The following is a 19657-nucleotide window of genomic DNA, read 5'->3' on the forward strand; positions in this document are numbered from 1 at the left end:
TGCAATCCCCCTCTGATCAGCCACTCGATTCCCCCTCAGTCTGTGGGCCAGAAGCTCAGAAAGCAGACACCGCCCCAGGGTCGCGCTCTGGGAATGGGGCTGGAATCCCACTGTCCTTTACTCTCAGCACCGCAGAAACAGACTTTTCCCATTGACCTTCTAAGTTGTCTTTAACATTCATGGGTTGAGAAGTCTGGAAACCACCACAGCTGCCTGTGATTCAGTCCTCTGAGGCCTGCTCCAGGCTTGCTTTGGCCTGCACGCCCATGCCGTACTGCCCTCCTCTCCCAGCCTGGCGTGATATATCTTTCTGATCAACCATCCAGGCTGTATTGGGCTAGAAATTTGTTTCACTCTGTCTTTTTGTGGGTTCTGCTGCTTTAGAATTTGTTTAGAGCCATTTTTTATAGGTATTTGGAGGGGTCTGGGGGAGAGCTCAAGCAAGTCACTGCTTTTACTCTGCCATCTTGGCTCTGCCCCCCCGAGGCCATATTTGAACTTGGATCTTCCTGACTCCAGGCCCAGTGCTCTATCCACTGTGCCACCTCGCTGCCTCAAACACAACTTACATTAAGTTAATCTGACATGGAAGTGATCACAGAATCTCAGCGTTCTAGGGAACCTCAAAGGTTCTCTCACTTAAGCTACGCCTTTAGAAGAATATCCAGTATGACAGGGCTCACAAGTGGTCCTCTAACTTCTCTTTCAAGTCCCCCAATGAAAGGGAACCCCCTCCCTCCCCAGACAACCATCCAGCTTTCAGACAGTTCTCTTTAGAAAGTTTCTCCTCACAAGTAGCTTAAATCTGCCTCAGGCAACTTCTACCTAATTCTGCCCTCTTAGACTTAGACAAACCCTTTCAAACTGCCCAACAGCTATCATGGCCCTTAAAGTTTTCTCTCCTCTGGGCTAAAGAGGCAACATAACATGCACAATCTTTATATGTCCTTAGTGCCTGGCCTGTGGCCAAGCTGACCCTCAGGGACTTGAGTGGAGCACATGTATGCTTCATGCAAATCACTGTAATTAGCCATGCCATAGACAAAGTATTTCTAGGGCAGATAGGGAAGGGGAAAGGAGTCTGTGGTCTCCCATCTACTGGCAGGGAGGACCAGACAGCTTTTTGTCTGGAACCTGCCATCTGGACGATGCAGTTTCTCAGCCACTCCAAGCTCCCAGAAGTACCTGCCTAGGGTGACAGTAGGTGGCTGAGGAAGGATTTTAACCAGGTTTTTCTGACTCCAAGTCCAGTTCTCCATCCACAATACCAAAAACCCAGGATAATCATTAATGGGCTGCTCTAATGTTTCCAAAGTGAGTACAGAAGCTTTCAAGAGGTTGAAAAGGGACGGCAGAAGCAGCAGTTGCCTGTCCCTCATGCAGGACGGTGACTCCCCATCTCTGACGGGCACAGCAGCTTTATAGCAGTTCTGCGCTGGGTAATTAGTTTCATTACAAAGCAGTGAGAAAACTGGGGTATCTGGCAAGGAGTGGGAGAGGTTGGAGGGTGCCTGGGTGCTATGAGCCCTGCAGAAGAAACGGAGCCAACACAGCCTGGGGTGACCAAAACAAGAGAAGGGGAAAGATCAGCTTTGGTCCAGTACAACCTAGGGGGAATTGTGGGCAGCTGAGCCCAGTTTCCATTGTGGAAGGTCTGGAAGTCTGGAGGATTTGGAAGGGGAGAATAGGAGCAATGTTTGGCTTTGGTCAGAAATGAGCTCTGCACGGACGTCTAGATGTTCAGACAACAAACATGAGTTGTCAGTGCTCGGCCCTACAGAGACCTGCTTTAAGATGCTGCCTTCAGGAAGGCACTGGGTCTAAAAGGGAGGCCCATTAGGAAGGCCAATGCCCCTGGAAGGACTCAGGGGTCCTCCTCAGTGCTAGGACTTTATAATTTTAGAATTAGATGGTTTCCATTTCATTACAGTTATACACTAACCTTAAGCCTTTATCACAGTATTCATCACCATGGAAGACTTTTTCTGGAAAAAAGTCCACGTGGCTACTGTGCCTATTTTTAAGATCACAGAAACAAATTTCGAGCTGGAAGGGACCTGAGAAGTCATTTAGTACGACCCCTTCACAGATGAGAAAACAAGTCCAGAGAAGGAAGTGACTTGCCCAAAGACACGGGTAATGAGTGAATGGCAGAGATGAGATTCTAACCCAAGTCTTCTGACTCCAAGTCCCAAATTCTTCCCACTACACATTCAGGCCACCCAGCTTTTCAAGGCAGCTTCTAAAGCACCACAAATAGATGTTTTGTGATCGGCTTAGGAATAGTTATATCCATCTTGTGTCTATAGAACTCCTCATATTACACCCCATCTTTAATGGTAATAGGAGCTCCCATTTCTTTAGGGTGCGGTTCTGTTGCTGTTGTTGTTCTGGTAATACAACTGCACGAGGTAGATGGTATGAAGAATGTTATTCCCACTTTACAAATGAGGACAGTGAAGCTCACAGAGTGGGCAGATGAGAAGCTGGGACTAGAATTCAGGGCTCCGGACTTCTTTCTGGGTCAGGGCTCTTTCTACTATACCGTATTAGCTCTCATTTATTAAATCCCTTTACCGTCCTGCCTTCCCTTGATTACTGTTGCCTAGAAGTAAAAAAAATAGTATGCGTCTTTAGCAACTTCTTTACCAGGTATGTAAAAACTGAGGAAGCCAAGATCACAGTGTTAGGGGAGGAAACGCATCACATAGAATGTCAAAGCTAGGAGGGCTTTAGAAACACCATCGTCATGACCATCACGGTTATCATTATTATTATTACTTAACCATCTGATTGGTCCTGGGGGGGAATATGGTCCATGAACTTGTTTTATAAAATATTCTGATAACTGTATTTCAATATAATTGGTTTTCCTTATAATTTTCTATATTTAAAAACGTCATTCTGAGAGGGGATCCCTAGGCTTTATGGGACTTCTCAAGGTCCATGACACCAAAAAGGTTAAGAGTCCTTGGCCTGAATGACCCCTCCGCTACTGTGGGCCAGCATTCCCCTCCCCATTCCTCACCCCTCTCCTGCCCCAGCAGGGAGTTCTCATTTACCTTTTTGATACCTGTGTTTATGATAGTCCTTAGCACTTCTAACTTGGGTAGTAGGAACCACGTCCTGGGCCACATCTTCCTTCTGGACGATTAACCTCCAGCCCATGCATGCTGCTCTGGGATCTGGGGTAAGAACCACAGGTTTGCCACCTTTCTCTAACAAGGGCTTTGCCAGGCCCTCAGCTGCAGTTTGTGGGAGGACAGCCCAGAGAGAGAGATCAGGGCACGGGTTGATGTTGACTTTCCTTCGGATCTTATATAGTTTTAGATGGTTTTGAAAAGCACCAGACACTGAGCTGTCAAACTCCACAAGAAAATTGGGCTCTTCCTCTAGGTTTTCATGGAGTCTGAGAAGAAAAGAGAAATCAGGTTTTCAGCAAAGTGAGGAAAAAACAAATCTAACTTCAATTCAAGGATTCAGCAGGTGTATACTAAGCAGCTATTATGGTATGCAAGACATAGTATTTGGTGCTGAAGACACAAAGACAAAAAAACAGAAAAGACACCCCTTCCTCCAAGGGTGATTTAGTGGGGATGAAACAGCATTTAAAATGTGAGCAGGATAAAAGTACTATCCAGACAAAGTATGAACAGAAATCTGTAAAGGATGAAATCATTTTCTGCTGAGAATGGAATCAGGAAAGGCTTCTGATTAGCACAAAACCTGTATAGAGTGAATCGGAGAGGTCTAGCTTTGCCTCTAGGCATCTATGATCTGACAGACACATCAGTGGAGATCTATCTACCTATCCACCTATCTACCTACCTACCTACCTGCCTATCTATCTATCTATCTACCCGGAAATGATCAATAAAGTACACAACCTCGTGGAAAGGTGGAGTTCCTATCCCCATACCAGTCAGTATAATGTGGGTGGGAACAGTGTCTCCAGCAAGCGGAATGGCGTGCACTAAGCCATCTACACCTGGTCTCTACACACGTCTAGAAGTCTGTGGATAGGGCTGGGGCTTTAAGATACAACCAAACCTATGAGTTGGTAAGGTAGGCAGCTGTCCAGAATGTAACATGCAAGGGAACACACGGAGAGGCACTTTTTAAAAATAGCTTTTGGGTTTTGTTTTTGTTGTTTTGTTTGTTTGTTTGTTTGTTTGTTTTTACAAATGCACCTACTTTTAAGGCCAGAAAATCAGGCTCTCCATAAACCACAGGGATTGATTTTTTTCCCTAAGTAAAATCTTATATATTATAGTGAGGGCTTAAAGGCTCTGGTAGACAATAATAGAGAATGAATATAATTCTCAGATTTTGCCTGGGCTATACAAATGCCTCTGCCCGGGGAAAGAATCAGGGGTATAGTTTGTAGCCTGGATCAGGGTTATGGTCTGAGGCCAGGTGAGAATTTCTCATCTCTAACCCACTGGACAAACTCAGCTCTCTTTTCTGTGGGAAACAGTAGCAGTGATGGGCAGCTGTCCACAGCTGAAACTGTCGCAGAGGATGAGGAGAGCTGGAGGCAAGAGGAGATTAGCCACAAACACCAAGGCTTGAGAGGACATGAGCACAGATGCCACAGTGAGCAAGTCAGATCGGGAAACAGCCTTCATACATAAGCCCCAAACCTGCTTTTTTGGTCATATAGCTGGTCTTTTTGGATTCTTGCTTGACCTTAAATAACTGTTGACTGATCTTGGACTCCAAGTGTCCATTTCACCCTTTGGATCCTTGAATTTCTAGGTTAACCATGTCTCTAGCGTGTGACTCCTTACCTACTCGTTATCTTGTGAAAATTGACTACACTACACCACACAACCCACTGGTCTAGAGAGCCCCACCTAGACCAGCCTGTCCAGAAAGTATTGCAGCCTGTTCCAAAGTGAATGAGCTGGGTCAGGGGAAGAACTAGCTGTACACTCCCCGCAAGGTTCCCTGACCTTATCAAGGCTGTGCCCTGACCAAACCAACCAGGCAGGCATTTAGAAGTACCTAGTGTTTGCAGATCTCTACACTGAGATAAGATACAACGTTGATATAAGGTACAACTCTCTGCCCCCAAGAAGTTTGCAGACTACTATTCTTGCTAGTGCGGAGAAAAAGCCCATACAAAGAAAGCACTCATCATGTCATATTGTATGCTATAATGTATAATCTAGTTACATAGAGTCTGAGGAAGACTTCTCCTGGGAGGTGCAGGTGAGCTGGACTTAAGAGAATAGTTAGGAATTGAGCTGACCCAGAAAGGGAGTGAGAGTATTTTAAGATACAGAATAGCAAAAACAAAGGATCAAAGGTGGGAGAGGGCAGGCTGTGTTTGGGGGCAGCAATGCCAAGTTTTGTTAGAGTGTGGCATGTGTAGAGAGGATGTGGGGGAAAAAAGATGGAAAAATAGGGTGGGGCCTGTTTGTGGAGGATCTTGGATGCCAAACAAAAGAGTTTGAACTTTCTTAGGATTTAAATGCCTTTCTGCACCACAAAGTAAAGCACATGGTTGGTTAAAAGGCTTGTTTTGGGTGACTTGAGACACTTTATAAACAATAAAGGGTAAAGGCACATACTTCCTTTTATATTAACAATCTCCTTAACACTTAGAAATCAGGTCTCCTGTAAACCAAAATGTGATAATTTTTAATTAATAAAAAAAACTTAATAAAAATTTAAAATAAATTAATAAAAATGTTTAATAAAAAAGCTTTTCCTTAAAAAAAATTCTCAATCAACAGAACAATCTCATATAAAAAATGGTCCAGCAAAACCAAATACATTGGCGTTCTGAAAACGTATGCCTCATTCTGCACTCATAGCTTAGGTCACCTCCTCTCTGGATGTTTCATCACAATTGGATACTCCAGTCAGCCAATTTTTTTTGTTTGTTTCTTATATACATATTTTTTAAAATTCTGAACTTATTTAGTACATGCAGGGAGGAGGCGTAGAGCCAAGATGGCACAGAAAAGGCAGGGACTCACATGATCTTTCCCCAAAACCCCTCCAAAAAACTTTAAATAATGCCTCAAAACAAATTCTAGAGTTGCAGAACCCACAAAAGGATGAGGTGCAACAATTTTCCAGTCCAAGACAAACTAGAAGGTCAGCAGGAAAGGTCTGTTGCACCAGGTTGAGAGTGGAGCACAGTCCAGCACAGGCCATGCCAGTGCAGACTAGGCCCCAGCAAACAAGCACCAGGCCTTGGGGTAACTGAATCAGTGGTAGAAGTGGCGGTTTCTGGACCTCTCAGCCCACAGACAGTAAGGGGCTCAGACAACTGATCAGAAGGAGATTACAGGGGTCCCTTACCTGGCACTGGGGGCAGAACTCTGTTGCACTGCCCATATGTGGATCTGGGTGACAGTTTGAGGTCTCAGTCCCAGGGCAAGAAGATGTACTAGCAAACAAGAGCTTGTGACCACAGGGAGCTGGGATCCTAGTCCACATGTACAAAAATATTGACAGCAGCGCTTTTTGTGGTGGCAAAGAATTGTAAATTAAGGAGGTGTCCATCAATTGGGGAATGGCTGAACAATTATGGTATAAGGTTGTGATAGAATACTATTGTGCTCTAAGAAATGGTGAGCAGGATACTCTGAGAAAAACCCAGAAAGACTTACACAAACTAATGCAAAGTGAAATTTGCAATACGTATATCATAATAGCAATATTGTATGATAATCAACTGTGAATGACTTAGCTATTCTCAGCAATACAATGATCCAAGCCAATTCTGAAGGACTTGCGATGGAAAATGCTTTCCATCTCCAGGGAAAGAACTGATGGAGTCCGAATGCAGATCGAAGCATACTTTATTTTTTTAACTTTCTTTACTATTCTTGTTGGTTTTTTTTTTTTGTTCTTTGTTTTTGTTTTTGGTCTGTGTTTTCTTTCACAATATGATTAATATGGAAATATATTTTGTATAATTGCACATGTATAACCTATATCAAATTACTTGTCTTCTCAGTGAGGGAGGGAGGAAAGAAGAGAGAGAAAATTTGGAACTCAAAAATTTTAAAAAACAAATGTTAAAAATTGTTTTTACATGTAATTGGGGGAAAATTAAATTAACTTCTGAACTTAAACAATGAAAAAAAGAGTATTTCCATATACAGAACAAAGAGGATTGTATATAAAACCATGAATCTCCATTTCATACCATTTGCTTTTTCAAAAAAAGTATATAAATTCCACATATTATATTCAAAACTATCCTGACTCTGTGCTTCTTTCTAAACTTATCCCCAAACCCTTCTTCCTCTGTGTTTGTATATATACTCTCCTCATGTACCCCAATTAAGGAATTGCAAGTTCCACCCCTTCTTCCTCCTTTCTACACTATTCTTTCATTCTCCCTTCTCTTTCTACTCTTCGGAACAGAATAAATCCACTCCCAAGTTCTCTGTTTTTCTTATTTTAATTCTCTTGATATCCTTTAAAAATATTAAGGCTCCGAGGGGCACTTGTTTCTTTCCCCCCCTTAGGATATTAGCACAGCATTATCATAAGAGTCCATTCCAACTACCCAAATAAATTTGTCTTCATAGGTTTTTCTAGACTTGTGTTTATATTTCAGAGTCACTATTCAGCTCTGGTCCTTTTTTTCTTCCCTCTGTAAAATTATACTCAGCTTTTTCCAAGTAAATAATTCCTGGTAGCAAGAGTCTTTGCCTTTTGGAATAGTGTATTCCAAGATCTCATCTCATTTTTTTTTTTGTCAAAGCAGGCAGCTCTTGTGTGATCCTGCCCATAGTTTCCTGGTAAACTTCCTTCTGGATGCCTGCAATATTTCTTCTACAATGTAGGAGGTCTTCATCTTGGCTATGACATGCCTGGGCCTTTTCCTTTTGGGGTCCCATTCAGGAGAATATTGAAGTAGATTCTATTTTGGCTTCACCTTCTAGTTTCAATAGATCTAGGTAGTTTATGATTTCTTGAAATCGTGTCCAGACTTTTTCTTTTAAGTTCATGTTTTCTTGGAGTCCATTGATTCTTAAATTATATCTCCTTAACCTCTATTCCATGTCAATTGTTTTTGATATCAGATAACTTACATGTTTTGATTTCAATCTTGATTTTGTTCTAAGGTTGCCTGCTATCTCATGGAGTAATTGGTTTCTGCTTGTTCTGTTCTCATTTGCAGAGATTCCATTTCTTGGGGAGGGTTTACCACTTTCTTATACCTTACTTAGTCTCCACCTATTGTTTACAGCTTTTATTTAATTTTAAAATCTCTTACTGCATTTCTTCTAGATATTCATACAGTCCTTGTGGGAAATCCGTTTTTTCCTTTCTTTGCAGTTGTAGCAGTTATTTTTTCCCTTGGGGGTGGGGGAAATCTCCACCTCTACAATAATTTTTTATACTGGTGGTTGTTTTCTTTGATTTACTCATACCTCCTGCTTTAGTTCCTGATAGGGCTAGGGCTCTGCCCTTCGCTTGATCAAGTTCCCTGGGTATCTGTGCTGACCTCTACCTCCTAGACTTAGGCAGCTCTGGATCTTTGAGGTTCAGAAGGCTGTGTCTACAGGACCCTACACTAATACTAGGTTTCAAGACCCTGGTAAGGTAAGTGACCCTGGGACCCCTGGATGGCTGGGCTGTCCCTCTCTGCTTCTACTGCTCCCAGCTTCCCAGGCCTCACCCTGGGACTTTCTGATCACCTTACAGCTCTCCCATGGACTTTTTTGGAAAGCTCTTTACTCTTTCTTCCTTTGAACACTGAACCTCATGGGCTAAATGCATCCCTGCCCCTCTGTGCTGTCACTAAGTTATTTGATGTAGCAAAGGTACACAGGTCTCTTTGGGAATCCTCTTCTGATGTCTCATTGGGCTGTGGAGGTGAGCCTGGGCTCTTAGAGGTGATGCCAGGGGATTGCAAGCTCTGGCAAGTCCTACCACACTGAAACAGCTTTCAGAATGAACTGTGCCTTGCTCATCCAACAGCAGGACTGGCTACATGTGAAGGGGGACATCACTACAGCATTATCCAGCATGGATGAATTTTTTGACCATGGCAGCTCCTGACAAACAATTAACATATGGGGTTATGGGGACTATGTCAGAGGACAGAGAACCCGCTGGGCAAATCCAGGACTCTTAAAGTGCGAGTGCCAAGTTGTGTCACTTTAGACAAACCTTCTAAATCTTTCCAGGCTTCAGTTTCTTTATCTGCAGTCAGGGACAATAAAATCTGCACTGTTTACCTCACAGTGATGTTGTGAGATAATACATGTAAAATAATTTATAAACTGTAATGGATTATATAAATGCTGGTTATTACTACTTTGCCTCAGTTTCCTCATTTGTAAATGGAAGATAATAATCTTTGTATTATCTCCTTTTTTAGGGGTTTCTAAAAGAAAATATAGTATATACTGTAAGGTGCTAAAGAAATTGGAACTATGATGATGATGATGATGATGTCATGACATTTTAGCTTTCTCTCTACTGGATTTTTGACAAACTCAAAAGGATTTCCCCCATAAGGTGGAACTGGCGAAGAGTTATGAAATTGAGGTAGCTGGGGAGTGCAGTGGACAGAGCACTAGACTTGAGTCAAGAACACATGAATTGAAAGCCAATCTTAGACACTTAGCTTGGGCAAATCACTTAACCACTGCATGCCTCTTTCCTCATCTGTAAAATGGAGATAATAATAGTACCCACCTCCCAGGATTGTTGTGAGGATCAAATGAGATAATCTTTGTAAAGCACTTCGCAAATGTTAAATTCAGTACTACCTAAAAATGCTAGCTATAATCCCCATCACCATTATTACTGTTGTTATTATTATTATGGCATAGCCAAAATTCCCAGTGAGCTCTCCCTTCTCAGTTAGCTACCTTGGGCCACTGATAATTTCAGGGGAGGAAGTGTAATGTGGTGGGAAATCCACTGAACTTGCTGGCAGAACAGGGTTCCAGTTCACACTCTGACCCTTCCAAGCAGCATGGCCTTAGGCTGCAGCTCTAAATGGATGAAACTGAAACACAAGGCCAACTGGTCCAAAGCAGTAGGTACAGCAGGCAGGGCTGAGGCCAGACTCCAGATCTGCCACTGGGTGGCACTGGTGCCCAGAATGCCCAAAGAGCCTGACATTTGGGTGCAAGCTAGAGTACCAGCAGACAGAAGGGAGCATCAGCAGCAGTCTGGTTCTAAACAAGAAGCCACTCCATGATACCCCCAACAAGTAGTCATCCAGCCTTTGCTTAAAGGCCTCCAGAACAGGGAAGCCCAGAGCCTGCCCCTCCTACTCTGGGCCACCACTAACGGCCAAGAAGTCTTCGCTTACATGAAGCATCTTTGGCACTCTGGACCAAGCAGAACAAGTCTGCTCCCCTTCTTCCCTGTGATAGCCCTTTGAATATCTGAAGAAAACTGTCCTCCCTGCCCACCTCCACCCCCTCTACCAAGTCTTCTCTTCTCCAGACTTAAAATGACCTAGTTCCTCAACTGATCCTCCTCCTTTATAATCTGAAGGCCTTTGCTATCCTGGGTGTGCACCTCCACATACTCCATAGCTTATTAACATCCTTCCTAAAACCCAGAAATGAACCCAATAACTGGCTGAGCAACCTTTGAAAAGTGTCTTCTTTATGGGCCTCAGTTTACCCACATGTAAAACGAGAATGTTGGACCAGATAATACAGTTCCTTCTAAGTCCTGCCATTCTGCAGTCCTAGATTATATCCCCCTCCTCCAATGTATCCTCCAGTCTAGGCAAGTTAACCACCCTATGCCCCATAATTCTTGCCTCAAAGGCCCACACACCTTCTCCATCCATAAACTGCTAGCCATTGTATGAGGCTCCCAACACAGTCCATTTCACTTCTGTATAGCTCTCAAAGTCAGGCAGCATTTCCTTAATTGAGCTGAAATCCGCCTCAGCAAAATTCCACTCATTGCTCCTCCTTTTCCCCAACTGGGGCTGAGAAGAGGAAGTCCAGTCCTTCTTGACATGACGACCCTTCAGGTACCTGAAGACAACTTTCATATCCCCTACCCCAGATGAACAGTTATACCCCAATCTTGTACTTATGGAATTGATTTTTTTTTAGCCCAAGTGTAAAACCTTACATTTAAACGTTAAAATCTTAGATTTATTCCAATGTTAGATTTTTTTTTAAGGCAATTGGGGTTCAGTGACTTGCCCAGGGTCACACTGCTAGTGTCAAGTGTTTGGTCCAAGGCCGGATTTGAACTCAGCTCCTCCTGACTTCAGGGCTGGGGCTCTGTCCGCTGAGCCACCTAGATGCCCCCTTTAGATTTTTTTTTTTAATCCTTATTTGTTGTTGTCAGTTGTTTCAGTCTTGTCCAACTCTTCGTGACCCCATTTGAGGTTTTCTTGGCAGAGATACTGGAGTGGTTTGCCTTTTCCTTCTGCAGCTCATCTTACAGATGAGGAAACTGAGGCAAACAGCGTTAAGCAACCTGCCCAGAGACACAGAGTTCATAAGTGTCTGAGGCCAGATTTGAACTCAGGAAGATGAGTCTTTCTGATTCTAGACTCAGCACTTTATCCACTGTGCTACCTAGCTGCCCCAATACATTATCCTGATACATTCATTTAACATGTTAGAGGACCGTCTTAACTTTGTGTCACTAGAAATTTTAAGAAACAAGCCATTTTGGCTTTATGCACAAGATAGATCCTTGGGGCACTCTGCTGGAGACTTCCACATCAAACTGATGTTCTAGCCATTCAACCGACAGAAAACCACATAATTGGACTATCATCCAGTCCCCATTTATACTTCTTTTCAGTAAGAAGAACATCAAATCCTTTACCAAATGGCATGCTAAAATCTTGGTAACCTCCCTATGTCGCAGTTCCTTGATCTTCCTCGATGAGCTCCTCAGGCCAGGCCAGGCAGGACCTGCTGGTGCTTGAGGAGGCCATGGTGGGCCGTGGTGGGCCGTGGTGGGCAGCACTTTCCCCAGGCAGGGCTTTAAACAAAACCAAACAAAAACCCACCTTTTTTGTTGTTGTTGTCATCCTCAGCTTCCCTGGCCAACCTCAGCACGTCCCCCATTGCCTGCACTTGTTTCCATCTTTCAGAAATCTAAGTTGATTAACGAGGTCCTCACGAATATGTATCAGCCTCTTTAGACACCTTCCCCCTTTCCTCCTCCTCACAGCTGCCTCTCTGGGCTCTCCCACAGTACCACGCTGTTTCTCCTACGGCATATATCTGGAAATGGCATTTTAAGCCCAGAGTAAAGGAAATTTAGGTGCATTCTGAGGGTTGTCTCCAAGAATTTGAAGGGCCTTCCCCAAAGCCTTTGTAGAAACTTATAATCTAATCAAGGAAATAAAAAATTCTCACCTATCAGTTATGATGTGCTATGAGCATCTGAGAGGTCTAAGGAGGAGAAACTTATAGAAGAGGGCTTATAGCTTGGGGAAATCAGGGAGTTTCTTGTAGGAGGTAGCACCTCAACTGGCCCTTAAAGGAAGAGAAGGATTTCAATGGGCAGAGGTGGTAAAGGAGACCGGGCCGCTCCAGGGATAGGAGGCAGAACAGGGCAGAGAGGGGCAGGAGGAGCCGGGATGACGATGAGCCTTGCCAGGCTGGAATGGAAGAGGCGAAGAGGAGTCTTACGTGAGAAGGCTGGAAAAAATATCATTTACAGCATTTCTGACAGATGGTCATTCAGACTACATAACTTCTAATGTTAGAGAAGTTGTCATCACGATAATGCAATAAAAGACCAATGTATCTTAAGCCAGAAGATCCAAGTTTGGATCCCAGCTCAGCCACTGAAAGCACGGCAGACTGAGGAACTTGCAGCCTCGAGACCACATGTGGCCCTCTAGGTCCTCAAGTGCGGCCCTGTGACTGAATCCAAACTTCACAGAACATAATCCCCTTAATTAAAGGATATGTCCTGCAAAATTTGGACTCAGTCAAAAGGCAGCACCCCCAAGGAGAGTTCACCATGTGTTAGCTGAGTATTGATTATTCAAGTGTAACTAACTGACTCAGCCGTAGGACCAATTTCAACTTTGCCTGGAGGAAAAAGGACACAAGAAAAACTTAAGTCATGAGGCTAATTGCAACAAAATAAGTTTGTAGCAAGGCTCTGGTTTAAAAAAAACAAACCACCTCCTAACCTTGGCCACAGAACCACCCCCCTTCCCTGGCCACGGCCAGATCACTGACCTTAGGCATCACAACAGGAGACCACGGGAGGAAATGTGAATGGTGCCAGGTTACCCATCCAGAACTCAGACCCACATTTCACTGAGGAGGTCTGGAGGGGAAGGAGAATTGACAAGGCTTATGGCTCCTAGCCCCACCTCTCTCCCATTTATCCCCTCTCAGCTTTCAGTACGATGATTCCTGTCCAGGCAGACATCACACTTGTGGGGACTCTTCTATCAGCCTCCAAACCAGTCTTCCTACCTCCATATGCTGCTGAAATCATCTTGCTAACAAAATTATGACCCTGTCATTCCTTTCCTCAAACTCTGTGGATCCCATTGTCTACCAAATAAAGTACAAACTCCAGATCCTGGCATTCAAGGCTCCCCACAATCTGGTTCTATTGGACCTTTCTGGCAAATTTCAAATCGCTCCCTTTCACACGCTTTCCATTCCAGTCCGCCCTCTGTTGTTCTCATCCATCCTAGCTTCTCCCCTCTCTACACCTGCCCCTAAGACCTCTGCTGAAATCCCCCTCTTCTTTTAAAGTCCAATGTTCTCTTCTTCCTTCCTGCATACCCACCAATTGCCTTCCCTTATAACAAACAAGTACTATAGTCAAACAAAATTAATTTGTGCACCGATCCCATCTGAAAATGCCCCCTCTTCCATGGAGCTTTTCTGCCTCCCCGCTCTGGCTATCTAATCTTCCCCATTCTATGTGGCCAGCTCCAATCCTATGTCTTCAGTTGAAGCCTTATCCTAGACAAGCCCAGCCCTTCAATGACCTCTCTTCCCTGAATCACTAGAGCACTCTCTGTCTGGGCCTGGGGATATAGATGGAGAAGACTGATCACTTTCATTAAGCATCTGAAGAACTGTCATGTGTTAAAGGGGCCAGACTGGCTCTGCTTGGCCACTGAGACCAGAAGAGGAACCACAGGTGAAAGTTAAAGCTAATGGCCCGACAGCAAGAAAACCTCCTACCACTGGCAGCTGCCTCTCCTCACACTTTTCACTCTCCCATAACACCTAATTCTTTGTGCCCGTATCCTTGTCTCTCTCATTAAATCAGAAGCTCCCTGACAGCGAGGTCTGTGCCATATCCATCACTGTCACCCCGGACCCCCATGCTTGCTGTGGCACGAGGTAGGGGCTTAATAATCACCCCCTGAGAACAACTTCATGAAGACACGCCGAGGCAAAGTGGCGGAACCAGGAGACCAACTCCTAGGATGACTGCAGTAGCACAAAGGAAAATGGCGGTCCTGCAAGACTTCAGAACTCCAATTGGTGCGACGTCCAATCACAGCTCCAGAAGGCTGACGGGTGAAGCGTGATTCTCACCTCTGGGCACAGAGATGATGATGATAGGGGCAGGCAGAGGCATTCGCAGAGGTGGCCATGCATGAATTGGTTTTGCTCATCTCTGTGGTACTAGTTTGTTACAAGGGAAGGCAAGCTGATGGGTAGTGATAGCAATGCGCAAGCAAGTAGAAAAAACAATTTGAAACATTTTAAGAATACAGAGGAGAAGAGAAGGAAGTTCAGAACAGGAAACTGACAAGCGGAGCAACTTGGTTACTATTTGGATAAATTTAACATACATTTTTAAAGGACAGACTATGTGTGACAAGATATTCATACACAATTCTCTTTGCATATTCTTCGTGCATTGAGATGTTCAAGTTTTTCAGGTTCATAATAAAAAAGAAAACATGAAAGGAAAAAAAATCCCTTGAATGAAAGGGTAAGAACAATAAAATGTACAACATACACAATAAAAAAGGTCAAAAATTTTTTCTACTGGGGATGAAAAAAAAAGACCCTTTATTGAGGCTTGAAAAAGTATTGAGCAGGGGTTGGCCTTCAGTTACCAGGCCCTTACAATAAGCAGCCTTTATAAAGGTAAAAAACAAAGCCAAACCCCCAATCCTCCAACATATACCTCAGGGCCCCCTCTTCCAGTAAGCCTTCCCTGCTAACTCTGGCCCATCATGGTCTTTCCTTTCCCAACTGCTCACAGCACTTACTCCCTTCCCGGCTCTAGGCTGTCTTTGGGTTAGTCCTAATCAAGCAGTCTCTCATTTTTCCTCCAATGTCTGTCTGTGAATCCCATCTCTCCAATAATGACAACGAGACATTAACAGTGATGACGGAGCTCATTTCTATAGCCATCTGGGTTTTAGAAGGTGCTTTCCTTATAAATGACCCTGTGAGGTCTGGTTGTATAAGCAAGTGAAACTGAGGTCTAGAGGGCGAGTGCCTTGCTCCAGGTCCCGCAGCTACCCCGGGCATAAGAGCCACAAGAAAAATCCAGGTCTCCTGACTTTACATTCAGTGCTCTTTCCACTTCACCAAAGTGGCCGACAACTGGACCATCTACGAGTGCCTCACCATCTCCCTCTCCTCCCCTCCCTGCCCCAGCACAGTTCTGAGCTCCATAAAAAACTGCCCAAACTGAATGTGATAGGACAAGAAGGCCCTTGGAAGGGTGATGCGCATGTGAGCAAACACAGCCAGGGCCAAGCCTGGGCCTCAGCTGCGCTGGGCTGATAACAGTTAAGGAGGACTGTCCCACACACTGACAGATAAAGGCTGCTCTCTAGCATGTGGGGAATGCTTGCATGCACACGTGGCGTTTTCCCTAAAAGAACCTACTCAGGCAGGGACTGTTTTCCTGCCTCTGCCCAGTGCCTGGGACAAAGCAGGCCCTTAATAAATGCATGACTGATACACCTGATGAGTGGCCCTTCCCCAGAACCCTAAACCTCACACTGAGGGCTGGGGATACAAGCTCAGGAATGAAACTGACAACCACTGAGGGCCTTACAATGGGAGGGTAAAGGGGGTGGGTGGAGGATGGTCCAATGATGGAATGCACGTACAAACTAATGGGCAGGGTGACATGGGGAAATCACAACCACCTGGGGAATATAAAATGAGAGGGGCTGACCGATAATCTCCAAGGCCCAACCCCCAATTCTGAGACCCTTGGGGCACTTAGGCGGCAAAGTGGATGGAGCACTGGGCTTGGAATCTTCAGTCTTTCAAATCAGTTCTCTGGCACTTACAAGCTGTATGGCCCTGGGCAAGTCACTTAGCCCTGTTTGCCTCAGTTCCTTCATCTGTAAAAATGAGCTGGAAAAGGAAACAGCAAACTCCTCCAGTATCTCTGCCAAGAAAACCCCAAAATGAGGTCACAAAGAACCAGAAACGACTGAAAATCAACTGAACAACAGGAGGGAGAACAGAGGTGCAAAGGAGAGAGCCAAATAAGCAGTCCTAGGCAGACTTCACAAAGAAGAGATCCCATTCTGCTGGGGAGACCAGGAAACCCTTCATGGAGGAAAAGGAAAGGATACTGGGATCAGACACAGGGGATGAGTTAGCTGACTTTGGAGAGGAGGGTACAAGGAGAGATTGGGGACCAGGGAATCCAGCTGGACATGTGACCAGTACATAGGGAAGCACTCGGGATACATCTGCTGAATGAATGACCAGCTAAAATCTTATCACGGTTCCTCAAAACCTACCTAAAGTCAGGCAGACCTGAGTTCAAACCAGACACTAATTGGCTGGGTGACTCAGGACAAGTTATTCTGCCTCAGTGTCCTCATCGATAAAATGGAGATATAATAGCCCCTACCCTACAAGGTTCTTGTGAGGATGAAATAATATTTGTAAATGGCTCAGCACAGTGCCTGGCTCACAGTAGGTGTTTAATAAATGCTTGTTCCCTCCCCAGTGCCTTTGTAAAATGATGGGATTGCATGATCTCTAAGATACTATGACTTACACACATCCTGGGATTGTGATTAGAATGTGAATATAACATATAAACTTAAAAAGGCTATTAATGAGATCACTGTTACAATATTATTATAACAATTATTAATCTTGAGTAAGTCAAATTTACCCTGAGGCTCAGTTTCTTGATCTGGAAAAATGGGGATAAGAATACTTTATCGACCTCATAGGACTGTTGTGAGTTTCATGATAATACACATAAAACTGCAATGTAATACATAAATGTCAGCTACTATTAGAATGATTTTTACAATTCTGCAGGCAGCAGTATGGAGTCTTCCAGTCAGGACACCTATGTTTGACACTAGCCATGTTGACCCCTCTCAAAGCCTCAGTTTCCTCATCTGTAAATTGGGGACAAGAATACTTAGGGATACAGAATGTCATTGGCAGACCCTGAGCAAGTCACTTAACCAGAGTTTGCCTCAGTTTCCTTATCTGTAAAATGGGGATAATAATAGCACCTATATCACAGAGTTGTGAGGATCAAATGCAACAGTAATTGTAAAGCGCTTAGCAGTGTCTGGTGCATAGTAAGCTCTATACAAATGCTAGCTATTATTATTACGTATTATGATCATTATTAGGGATATGGCCCGGTCATTTCGTTGGTATGAGGAAACTCACTTTACCAATGCAGGTGGGCACTTCTGATACAGTCTGGGAGAGACTGTCTATGTCTACAGCTGTGAAGTTAAGTGACCTACCCAGGGTCACACAGCAAGGCTGTGCCAGAGGCAGTACTTGAACTCGCGGCTTTCGGTCTCTAAGGTAAGCTCGGCAGGAAATAAGTCACGATCTCTTTCAATAAGGATACCGACATTCCTTATTTAGCAGGTTTGTTAAAGTCAAGTGAAATGTGCGTGATGCACTCAAGAAGCAATAAATGTCAGCTATTATTATACCGATATTAATAAAAGGCACCAATAATTCTTCTCTTCCTCTATCCCCCCTACCATCCACGTAGAACGGCTGGATACAGTAACTTTGTCCCCCTCCCGGCCTTACGAGTGGTTTTGCCCATCCTCCTACCCGCCAACCCCATCGCACCTATAGAGGATGACGTCATAGAGCGTCCGGCCCTGGACGTTGAGGAAATGAGCGTAGCGCGCGCGCGCCGGGGACGACTCAGGGGACGCCGCCCCGCCCCCACAGTCCGGTCGCGGCAGTTCATTGGTCAGCAGTCCCAGAAGGAACGGCTCTGCATCAGGCCCATGCACGCGCAGTGCATCGCGATCGCGCAGCGGGAAGTACAACCAACTGTCGCTGCCTTCCCCGTCGCTGCCGCTGCCGAGGCTCAGGCGACGCCTCAGTCCCGTGCCAAGTGGCAGCCCCCACACGGAATTGCAGAGGCCTGGACCCGCCCAGCGGAGCAGTGCCGCCGCAGCCATCTTGAAGAGTAACGCCGTGCCCTTTACGGGAGGAGGAGAAGGCCACAGCACCCCTTCCCCTCCCCCCACCACCGCCCTGACCCGCCCACCTGCCGAGGGCGCCCAATGAGGGGCGGGGAGGGTCGGTGTCGTTACGGCTGTCAATCAATCTTCCAGCCAATCGTGTAAGCCACGTCCGCCGTCTGCGCTTTGGGGAACCTCCCGCGGTGCTGGATGACAGTAGGTGGGAATGAATGTTTCTGCCCTTGGGAGGTTTACAGTTGGTGCAACTCCCTCCTACAGGAAGCACTCTCTGACAACCGCGGCCAAGAAGAACTTTGCCTTTCTTTCCTCCTTTGTTTTCCCCAGTACCTGGAACCTGGATATTTACGTCACACCTGTGCTCATCCTCATGGAGTGAAAAGGAAACTGAATTTAGAGATAGTTGACCTGGGTTTGAATTAAGAGGCGGCTGAGACAAAGTGTAATTTATCCTCTCTTGGGCCTCAGTTTCCCGTCCCTGAAACCTGCAATTTTACCGCTTTGCTTCATCCGCTTTTCAAATTCCTAATTAAATTCTGCGAGCTTTTAATAAGTGCAAGGTAGGAGGTCTCGTGCTAGATGTCGGAGATACAGAGACAAATGTGAACCACAGTGCCTGTCCTCAGGGGGCTTACGTGGGGTGGGGGTGGGGTGGAATGCAGCCGTATGGAGACGAGTCTCAAGTAGACGTTTGAGAGGGGGGAGGCAGAGCTGTGCCCGCGGCGCATGAGCAGAACCTCGAATGACGCCAGACCGGGAGAGTGGCCTCCAGGCTTGGGGTATGGTCTGCGGGGGGAGCCCGGGGAGGAGAGTTTGGCAGGCACGTGGTTGCCAGGGAGAAGAGCCTGGAAAGTCAGGCCCAAGCCCTGCCGACTTTACACTTGGTTTCCTGGCAGGACCAAGCTTTTTGTCTCGTTGAGGTGCTTCTGAGTAAAGTTACTGTTAAACTGCCATGCCCGAGTATCTACAATGCGAGTTCCTGCAGTGTGCAGAGGAGGACGATTTGTGTTTGGTGTTACCGCTGTAGCACTACACCGGAAATTCTTAAAATTGTTTAATATGAAAAGTCTTATTAAATTAATTTTTTCCTGCCACAGGGGGTAAGAGGAGAGGCCAAGAATCGCATCCCCAGAGGAGTTTCTGCTCCTTTCACATCTTCCGCTGTCCCAGGTTAGTCTGGTCTGAATATCATTCCATAGAAAACCGATAGTTGGAGCCCTCAATGATATATATGTGACCTGATGTTTCCCAGAGTATGAATCAACTTTAATAGTTCCA

The 19657-nt window shown here is 45.1% G+C and overlaps 1 protein-coding gene across 1 annotated transcript in view; it reads right to left on the reverse strand.

Moving 5' to 3' along the window:
• IBA57 (iron-sulfur cluster assembly factor IBA57) overlaps window positions 1-18508 on the reverse strand; it is a 22216-nt gene extending 3708 nt beyond the window's left edge. Inside the window, exons 1-2 of the mRNA XM_027842159.1 lie at window positions 18018-18508; window positions 3063-3409 (exon numbers count right to left, since the gene is read on the reverse strand). Of these exons, the coding sequence (XP_027697960.1) occupies window positions 3063-3409; window positions 18018-18358 (688 nt within the window). The 5' untranslated portion in view covers window positions 18359-18508. The remainder of the gene's footprint in view (window positions 1-3062; window positions 3410-18017) is intronic.
• Between the last annotated feature and the right edge of the window lie 1149 nt (window positions 18509-19657).

This window comes from Vombatus ursinus, unplaced genomic scaffold, assembly GCF_900497805.2.
Source record: "Vombatus ursinus unplaced genomic scaffold, bare-nosed wombat genome assembly UNPS02014867.1, whole genome shotgun sequence".
NCBI lineage: Eukaryota > Metazoa > Chordata > Mammalia > Diprotodontia > Vombatidae > Vombatus > Vombatus ursinus.